The sequence below is a fragment of the Glycine max genome, chromosome 11 (genome assembly GCF_000004515.6).
Source record: "Glycine max cultivar Williams 82 chromosome 11, Glycine_max_v4.0, whole genome shotgun sequence".
In the NCBI taxonomy this organism is placed as follows: Eukaryota; Viridiplantae; Streptophyta; class Magnoliopsida; order Fabales; family Fabaceae; genus Glycine; species Glycine max.
In genome coordinates this window covers 16,189,171-16,199,489 of record NC_038247.2, presented here as the reverse complement: position 1 = coordinate 16,199,489, position 10,319 = coordinate 16,189,171, and the positions used below count along the sequence as shown (strand labels likewise).

At 33.9% G+C, this 10,319-nt stretch overlaps 1 protein-coding gene across 1 annotated transcript; it reads right to left on the bottom strand.

Annotated features, from left to right (window-relative positions):
* Positions 1-342: 342 nt before the first annotated feature.
* Positions 343-8,373, bottom strand: LOC100799537 (nucleobase-ascorbate transporter 12). The gene is made up of 10 exons (XM_003538093.5): positions 7,635-8,373; positions 7,434-7,531; positions 7,158-7,328; positions 6,653-6,753; positions 5,758-5,893; positions 5,558-5,608; positions 5,172-5,459; positions 4,190-4,424; positions 1,495-1,781; positions 343-917 (listed from the first exon to the last, which is right to left on the bottom strand). Exons 1-10 carry the CDS (start codon positions 8,101-8,103, stop codon positions 696-698), a joined length of 2,058 nt encoding a protein of 685 aa, XP_003538141.1. The 5' UTR covers positions 8,104-8,373; the 3' UTR covers positions 343-695.
* Positions 8,374-10,319: the final 1,946 nt, after the last annotated feature.

Genomic DNA, 10,319 nt, shown 5'->3' with positions numbered 1-10,319 from the left:
TAATTATGCCACATTTAAAAAAAAAATCAATGTTTGGATTTTGTATTTGAAAATAGAAAATAAAAAATAGTTTGGGGTGGAATGCTTCATATTTTCAGCCACAGTTTTTAAAACTGTTTCCTTAAATATGTTTTAAAACTTTTATTATGATTAAGCTAGGAATGTGACAAATAAAATTATTATTATTATAAAAAATAAGAAAAAAACTAACATCTAAATCATTAGATTGAGGCAGTTGGTCTTGTGAGTGAACCATAGTTATTCCATCATTTCCATGACATCGGACAATCCAGCATTTCTCATAATTAAATTGAATACGAAGACAATGTAAAATGAGCTGCATTTGACTCTAAACAGATTGTTCCATGAATACACTTAACTAGGAATTACATTTGAAGCTAGCTCGATTAAACTGCAAAAGAAGAAAAGTATATATACATTCAAAATGATTTGTCAAATGTCTCACCTTTAAGCAAGCAAAAAAATATATATATATATACCTGGAAATACTAGATTAATCTAATAAATTACAACACAAATAGGCCCTACAAATTCCCAATTGATACTAATGAACTCTGTAACATCACCTATTACTCTCTCAATCATTGAATCCACCCAAGACATACCCCCCCCCCCCCCCTCAGCAGTTGAGAGCATTTAACAAAGTGAATATGTCAGCCAAAGAAACCCTAGTTTTACAGGCCAACCCACTTCACCCATCTGAAAATCCGACCAACTTTCAAGGGCAATTCATAGTCATTAGCAACAGCAGGCTCTCTTCTAGCAACCTCAGCTTTGGACCAAACATATACCCCACGTTCCTGCTTACTGCCAGGTACAGTATTATCCAGGATAAAAGCGACAAGAAACGCTATCACCATGTGTAGCGAAAAAAGTGTGTTCAAGACATAGTTCAACTGCAAAAAGAGCAGATTAACAAGTGCTTTAAGAAAAAAACAGACATTCCAATTTACGAGAAATTTCTACCAGGGAGTAAAAGTAATTTGTAACCAGCATTCAAGTGCTAAAATAACATAGTTAAAGCTAATTCCAGATACATATTAATAGTTAGTTTCACTGCATCATGAATTCAAGATGGCCTACATATCAATATAATAAAATGATTTAGCAACTATAAAATAAAGAATAGGCAGCGTTGTGTGATTCTGTCAAAAAGAACATGCATATATAAAAGCAGAAATCTTAGCCAAAACTACATAGTAATAGAAAATTGATCTTAAAACATATGAAACCATCTAATTATTCCCTATTGAGTGTGGGTAGTCTCAACATCCATTCACAAGACCGTGTAGATAGATATGTAATGACAATTTTGGGAGCCACCCACACCCACCAAGAGAGATGAAAGTGGCCATTGGGTTACTTTTTATCTTTTCTGAAAATCATACAGTAGTTAACAAATTTTGGGATCAAAATTTGACACAAATTCAAGCATGATATTCATAATTGTATAAAAGCATGACACAAGCATACCCCTCCATATTTGCTGTGGAAAGGCCCGTGAGAAGTCACAATGTAGGGCTGAAAATAACTTGGCACAGACAAGTTGGAATTTGGAGAGATGCCATATTGTTGAAAGTAGGCAGGTATGGAAAGAGAGAAAAACAATGATAACCCAACTATGATGATATTCCGAGAGCTTCCAGCCTCACTATAGCGTAGATTAGACAATCCTAATGCTGTGAGCATTGCCCACATAAAGCAGAGGAGACCAGCAACCATGACTTTGGGAATTGAAGCAATGAATCCTCCAACCTTACCTGTTGTATGGCATAAGCAAAATTAAACACGGATAAATTTACAAGAGGAGCTTTTTACAGACGAGAGACAAAACTATATCAAATGGGAACAAGAGAAGCTGACAAAATAACAGACCAATAAATCGCTTATTCTAATTGTCTTATGGCTTATTTAGTCACAAAAGTGGATACACTTTGCACAAGAAACCAACAGCTTTATTAAAGTTTCTATGTAGGTTGACAATTGAATTGGTAATGAATAGCCAATTATATGCAATGCCAGTAGCTATACTGCTTCAAGACATTATAAGTTCAACAGACAAATTGAATGCAAGTTAGGTTCTATCACGCGGAAGATAGAAAACACTCTTAAATCATCAGTTCAAAAGGGCTAACTAGCCACCAGTTTAAGTAACAAAATGGCCATGCAAATATTGATAAAACCTATTGAAGCATTTGGCAGCATAGAGATATGAGGCATAGATACATCAGAAAGCAGCTGCATTCATGTTCAACATGCATCAAACTCAACACATTACTTTAAATATAATTGAGCATAAGTTCTTTAGATGTCCCATGATGCTAAAATAACATTGAAATTATAAAATAATAATATGGTAATTGATAACTTGGAAATATGCAATTTAGGATGCAAAAGCATGTAAATGCATGGAAACACTGAATAATTAAAGGTTGCAAAGTTATGTAATGATATTTATGTGAACAGCCTAAGCAATGACAAGATTCCCTAATACCATTCCAATACACATCCATAAAAAAATTGACATGGTATAAATAGAATCACATCACAGATCAGTAACCTAAGACAATTCTTTCACTTTTCAAATTACAGGTCAGTATTAGTAACCTAAGTTTTGTCAATAACATATACTGGATTTTTTAACATAACTGCTCATTAGTTTACTAACATTTTGTATAGTTAGTCTTAGCTTAAAAGACCAGTTTCTCACTTTCTCTGAGTGCATTATCCAGAGTGCAAATAAACACATGTAAAGCTGCTGGCGTTTTAGCCTTGCCTTAAATGGCACCACAGATGTCTATTAGAAAATTGTCAGTATATTACAATAACACAGGCCTGCAGTAAAACAGATCCATATTACAAAGGAAATTGGGCCAGAAGCTAGCAATGCCCAAATTGATGTAACATGAATCAGTTTAGTAGTTAGTGTTGGTTAGAAGTCTGGATCAATGCTGGTTAGGGATGGTTGTTATGTATGGGAGAGTAACAAATCAAGGGATCTGGTTGTTGAACAGTGTAAGGTCTTTAGGAGAGAGTCCAGGGTCTAATTTCTCTGGAGCATTGTCATATTGTATTTCCCTTTCCAGGCCGCACTCACACTGAGCCAGACCTATAGATTTTTCCTATACGATAAAGATTCTTTCTTTCTGTTTTCAATGGTAACAATGTAACATATCATATTGCAACCAGAATAAGAAGCCCACAGGAAAGCCTAATGTCCGTTGAATCTATCCTTTAGAATCTACCACAGTTTATGTCCTTCCTCTCTTAACTCCAATGTTATCAAATTTGACTTCATAAACCCTAGGCACATCACAGATAACCTAAATATTTGCAACGACTTGTAAATTTTTACATCACCATCTAATCTGATAAGGGGGGAATTCTACCAATATAAGTAAAAAAATATTCTTACACCACTCATAATTTCATATAGAACGTGATTTTTGTTGATCCAAATATTGAATTATGATTATCAATTACCTATACCATTTGTGTCTAAGTTTGTAGAAAAATAAATCAATGAAATACTAAATAGATTAATCTATAACATTAACATTGATTAATATCAATGAAATACTACATAGATTAACGTAAATGTTCACAAATATGATCTATGATAAGAACTTCTGATCCAACTGTAATTATGTAAAATAACTATCCAATACAAATTATTGAATGGTGCAGGAATGCTTTTATCTACACTAGTTAAACAGATCCAACCTCATTGTCCTTTATTCACTTGTTAGGAAATCATTGATCAATTGCAAATTGCAGTAGCCATTTGTTTGGACAAGAATTTGCATAGGATTAGAAACTTAAAATTCACTTGGGCATAATAATGAATGAAAGTAATGAAAAATTTGTTATCCTACTGCCTCTAATTCTTCAGGAAGCCTAATTTCCAGAAATGATGTTACAAACATCATATGGTTTTTCACAAAACTATTGTCCTAAGTACTGCAGACCAGAAAAATGAAATTTCAGTGTCACTGGGAAACCAAAGAAATTGCACGATAAATAATACCACAAACTAAATGAGTTCCTTACAAGAAAAATCAAGTATACACAACCCAAATTGGCTTTTCCTCCCAGTCACTCATTGTTCATAATAAGTATACCTCTAATGAAGGTTAGATCCAAGAGCAGAAAGATAATAAACACTTACCTACAAGCGATAACACTATCAGAAAGCATGCACCCAGTTGAACTGCCTTGCGGCTTCCCATTTTAGTCACAGCAATTGTGTGAACATTTTCAGTTAAAGTTGTAGATCCAGTTCCAGTTCCCCAGAGACCAGCCAAGACACTGGAAAGACCTTCCAAACCAATTCCTCGACTAAGAACTCCAGGAGTTGGCGGTCTGGATGCTACCAATAATGAAGATGCATGGTATGAGCCAACCTATAAAAAGATTAAAGTAAATGAATATCTATGACACAGTACAGTGATTAGTTACAATCCTGCAAGTTGAGAAAAATACAAGTAACATTATTATAATTGAGATATTATACAGTTGTTCTCTAGAACATCAATACATATTATTATTTGATTAATAACACAGTGGTTGTTCACAGCATCAAAATCTAAAAAATTTAGTAATTAAAGAATTATTGTCATTGATCCAGTCATTTCCTAAATCTTGAACCAGCACTACATTACTCACCCTTGTAATTGGTATCTACTTAATGTGGAAAAAAGGACAGCCAAAAGAAAAGGCATTGATCTACAAAACAATGTGACAACTGACAAGTAGACAACAATGGTTTTAAAGTTTGGATCTGATAAAGTATCATTTTAATAACAAAAGTTTTCAAGCTTCATTGACAAAGAATGCAGTTAAAATGAATTTACAAATAGTTTTAACTCTTAAGAAAATAGCATATGCAAGTTTCATATTTCATCATCCAAACCATATTTTTATCAAACATATATCATAGTGGTAGCCTGGTAGGTCCAAATCATAATTTCCCATCAAAGCCTGTATCACATCCAAGAAAAAGAACAACCTTATAAATACAACATTTCTAGAACATACTTGTGAAGTTGGTACAAAGGCCCTGTAGATAATTAGCTTTTAGCTAAAATAACACAAGCAAGTAAAAAAAAATACAGCTCAGGAACCAAAACAGAGAAAGACAAGAAACTAACCGAATCCACAGATGAGATTAAGGAAACCACACACATTACAATAGCCATTTTCCAATGGAAGACAGGAGTACCCCATTGTAGTGGATAAGGAAACCTAAACCATGTAGAGGATTTCAATGCTTGAGAAGTATCAACCCGACAGTGCCTCATCCTTGAAAAATGCTTTCTGCAGTGCTCTGAAACCATATTTGAGGCAGGTATATTTACATCACACCCTTTGTAGCTGTAAACTCCTGCTTCAGTCAGCAAGAAAGCAAATGCCCATGTAATTGCCAGACCCAGAGGAACCTAGCAGTTAGGTGAAGAAAACAGAAATCATTGCTACACCACAAAATTTTATTTCAACTACTGAAGAGTAACGTAAGATAGTGGAATGTTCAACTTACTGCATATATTAGAAAAATGCGATGTCCAAGAACAGATATCTTACGAAGATACTGTGGAAAGCAAGAGATAATAGATTACAAATTCTAGTACATCGAAACAAGCAATATGTTATACACACTAGTATCTTTTAAATATAGAATAAATAACAGAATCCATATTAAAAATTAATAAACACTCGAGATAAATTCAACAAACTTACAAGAGAAAAAACAATAACCACTAATATTTGTACTGCACCGATCTCAATACATGTACCAACTAATGGGAAGCCATAACTGTAGAATGAAAGTCCAACTGCAGCAATAGTTGGGGATATAACTACAGGATTGATCAGCCTGTAAGGAAACACATAAAAAATGAGGCTCATTATCAGCTACACTGAACAGAAAGTAAGATCTGAAATGTGATGTTTTTATTCCAGTCAACTGTGGCAGTGAAGTGGTTTAAATTTTAAATTGTGACGAATGGCAAAGGACATAGTTTCATATTGAGCCAAAACAAAATGGAGAGGGGGGATGCATATGTGTGGAAAGAATGATGCTCAAACAAGGTATATGTAAACTTTTGAAACAGCACTTTTCCATGGAAGAATGATCACAGCATCATAATCATGTGTGAACTATCAGTTATCAATACTTTAAACCAACCAACTACTAAATTTAGATAATAACCTAAGTTTAATGATAAAAGAAAAATATATCATCTCCTACCTTTTAAAAGTACTTAGAAACTATTCTACAAGTATATTTCTTAACTAGCTAATTTTGGTTAATATTTCACCAGCTCTATTTGGGGAGAGGGATATTTTTAGAATAATATATGCTTAGTAAAAATGACAAATAATATTTGTAATTCATTAAATATAATCAAAAACTAAGAAATGAAATCTCAAGTGTTAATATTTTTTACCCTACAATTTTTTTGTCCAAGTTCCACTGCTACCTCTACAATTCCTTAACATGAATTTCTCAGCCCTTAACATAACACTTGCATCAATCCACAATAATAGATTATGTTTGGTGAAAAATTGAAGTTTGTATAAGTAAAAACTAACAACAAAAAATAAACAAGCACTGAGAATCCCAATACCATACCTTACTAACAGCGACATAAGTCCAGTATATCCAAGTAAAGTTTGGAAAGCGGAGCCAATAATTATAGCCCCCTGGAGCTCCCTCATTATATGCTTGAATTTCTTCAATTTGAGAAAGAAATATTATCAGCTGTCTTTGTTCCATCATTCCATCAGAAAATTTACAATACGACACAACTCCCTCGAGAACTTATGAACAACTAAATAGAATTAGAAACCGTTGCAATACCCAACAACTTTGTTAGATGAAACCAACATACAGACAATAATCGATACCTTCCAGGATTCCTGCAGTCAAAATTTAACATATTCACACAGTCGATCAACTGAAACTGTTGAATGAAAATCAGACTGCTCATAGTTTATCACACAAATCACACTTAAAAACATGAGTCATCCGATCTCATCCTACATCAATGATGTCAATCATAACTGTGTGAATGCATGACTGCAGGGAATCCATTTCCTATCTTCTGAAACATAAAGAAATGGGAAGAGATACAAACATTTCCATTCAATCCTTGAAACTCTGGGGAGTTGATTATTGCGAGTGCAGGTGCGAGATAAACAAAAGAAGGGCCCTGAATCAAGGGCAACCTAGAGCCAAAAGCAATATGCAAGAGAGTAGTCACCCCCGAGGCAAAGAGCACGGTCGATACCACCATAGAAGTTTCCTCCTACACTCACTAACACATTAACAACTTTGCCACCAAAATCAAAACACTCAAACACAACACAACACAGAAAAACACCAACAACTAAGCCAGACGAAAACTACTCACGTGAGTGCCTCCCATGGCAGGAACAATCACAAGCGGAATCAGAATCAACGAACCTAATATCGAAAAGTAGTGCTGAATTCCGTACACGCCAATAGGAACTACACAGTAACACGTGAAAATTGAAAACACATTTTCAACTTCAACCATAATTTGAATCAAAATACCAAATCATTCAAAATCGAAACTCCAAAAATTCAATACCTAAACCAGGCGAATCTCTGAGTTCATACTTCATATGCGAGTGCCGCGACACAAACCCGTCGTCATCCGCCGGCAAGCCGTCCACCACTTCCTCGTGCCTCGCCGTCCTCCGCGGCGGTGGAGCCGTCTCCGCCGCCGGCGCTTGTCCGTTGGTGCTGGGAACAGAACTCCTCGGCCCGCCGTCGGAGTCTCTCCGCTTCCTCGCCGCGGCAGGTGGCGGCGGAACCGGGACGGGAGCCTTGTCGCCGTTGGCGACGCCGTTAGCGGTTGCCGGAGTTCGAACACGACCGGCCTCGAGATCCACGTTGGGCGGCGGCGTGGATATCGGGCCGGAATCGGTGACATTGGTCTCGCCGGAGAATTTGGGCCTGAAGCCCGTTTTCTTGGCCCAAGAAGAAGGCGGCATGGGCTTGGGCTCATGCAGAGACGGAGCGTGGCGGTTACGGTTGTTAGGATCGGAACTGGACATGTTAGGAACAAGCTATGCGTAGTGGTGCATAGCTTAAGCCTTAAATGCTTGCAGATCTGGCGCGTGGAGTTGCAGCGATGAAGAAGCGAAGGTGCTAGCTAGGGTTTTACGCGCCAATTAAGTGGGGGAAGTGAGAATGGAGAATGGAGAATGTGCAGTGAGGTGTGGGAAGTAGAATTGGAAAGAAAACGAAAGAGAGTGTGGTGCTCAAGTACACTACTGAACTAAGAAGTGCAGAGAGAAAGCCGTTGGTATTTATTAGAATAGTTTTATGTTTTTTTTCTACTCTTTTTCTTTGTTTGTTTTGTTCTTTTCCCGGAACAATCGGTGGAGTTGAAAAATCGCATTTAGACTGTGTTAGAAATTAGAATGGTTGGACAATTAGATTACATGAGTTGGGGAGAAAGAAACAAAATTCATCCTATTTGTTTTTACATTTAATTTTTTTTCTATATTTTCTAATAAAATTCATCCATTGCAATATATTTATTTACGATTGAGGTTGAATGGTCAATTTAATTCCAAAGGTCAATACATATTACTAATAATAATTAAAAATTAAAAGTAGTTTTACCTCTTTCACACTTATTATTAAAATGCAATTACTATTGCACGTGTTTAATTATTCCTTTTTTCTAAAAGGTATATATAATTTTTCTACTCAGTTATGTTTCATAAAACTAATTAAAAATTAAAAAATTAGTTAAAAGTTGAAAGTTAAAAATTAATTTATTAAATTGTAAGTGTTTGGTAAAATTATTTATTAAAGTAGTTAAAATGTGTTAAATGATAAAAAAATATAATTTATTTAAAAAAATAATCAGAAAAATTAATAATACATTAAAGATAAAAATAAATAAAATATAAAAAACTAGAAATAAAAAATATAACCTTTGAAAATATACTAAAAAATTGCTTTAAAAAACTTATTTATTAAACAGTGAAATAAGTTTTCTAATGTGTCGCAATAAGTACTTAATTTCTAGTGAGTTGTCTTCTAATTAAATGTGTCCTCTCCGTGAGTGAGGGCTTCATGTTTTATTATTTTCATTAATTTAGATTTATCATGTTCGATAGGCCTGTATTTTTTTTGCGCTAGGTTGCAATTGTCAATCACTTTCATACTTTCATGATGGTATTTTTATATGAGATTAGGTTTTATGTACTAACATGTTAACTGATAAGAAATTATAATATATAGTATCATTTTTAAAATATTTATCGTAAACAATAATAGATTTATCATAAATGTTAATTTATAATTAAAAATAAAAAATTATATTATCAATGTATAAATTATTTTCTCTTTTTATATAAAAGTAATTTAAGGATTAATTTAATCAACTCATGACTTTTTTAATGATTACATTATTATTTGACACAATTTACAGATATTACTTTATAAATTTAATAAAAATATATCCACAGCAACCAAGTGTTTGAGACATAAATGATTAATACATAAAGTTAAAATTAAATATAAAAAGTTTGGTTGTAATCTGCATAATTTGTTTTATCCCAAGTGTCTTCCTTTTCCCATTTTCTCAACCAAATGCTTGAGGGACTATGGTAATGGGATCGGATCGAGTGTATAAGTATTCCAACAATGGAAAATTGAGGCATTTTGTTACAAAGTGTTTAAAAGAGAAAATCATGACTCAATTTTTATTCTCACAAGAGCATGCTCAGCATCATGCAATGAAGCATGGCAGATTTGGTGGTGGGGTGCATTCAGCATTCACAAAATCATCATTGGCATTGCATTCTCTAGTTCAAATGTAATTCACGCAATTGAGAGTTTGGTGTAAAAGTTAAAGCTTCACGAGAGTTATTATCTGCAGGAAGTATCCCTTCTCTCTACCTCATTGATGAATGCGATCTTATGCCGAGATAAAAAAAAAAAAATTCACAAATCTCATGAGGATTTTAAGTTTTGCAATAAATTCATAAAATTCTAAAAATTTTGTCAGATTTTTTTTTTTGGTAAACAAGTTATTACCTTTCTTAAAGTCCAATTCACCCATTTTAATTCACAATTCTATTTTGATATTTTTTTTTACTGGTTCTACTTTGATCTTTAAACTTAAAACTAAACAACTTGATCTCTAATAGTCGGTTTATTTATAGTTTTTAAATTTGTAATTTTAAGAATGTGATTTTAATTTCTTCTTTTTTTATAATTATGATTTTGACTTTTTCTTACAAGAAAGTAGTTT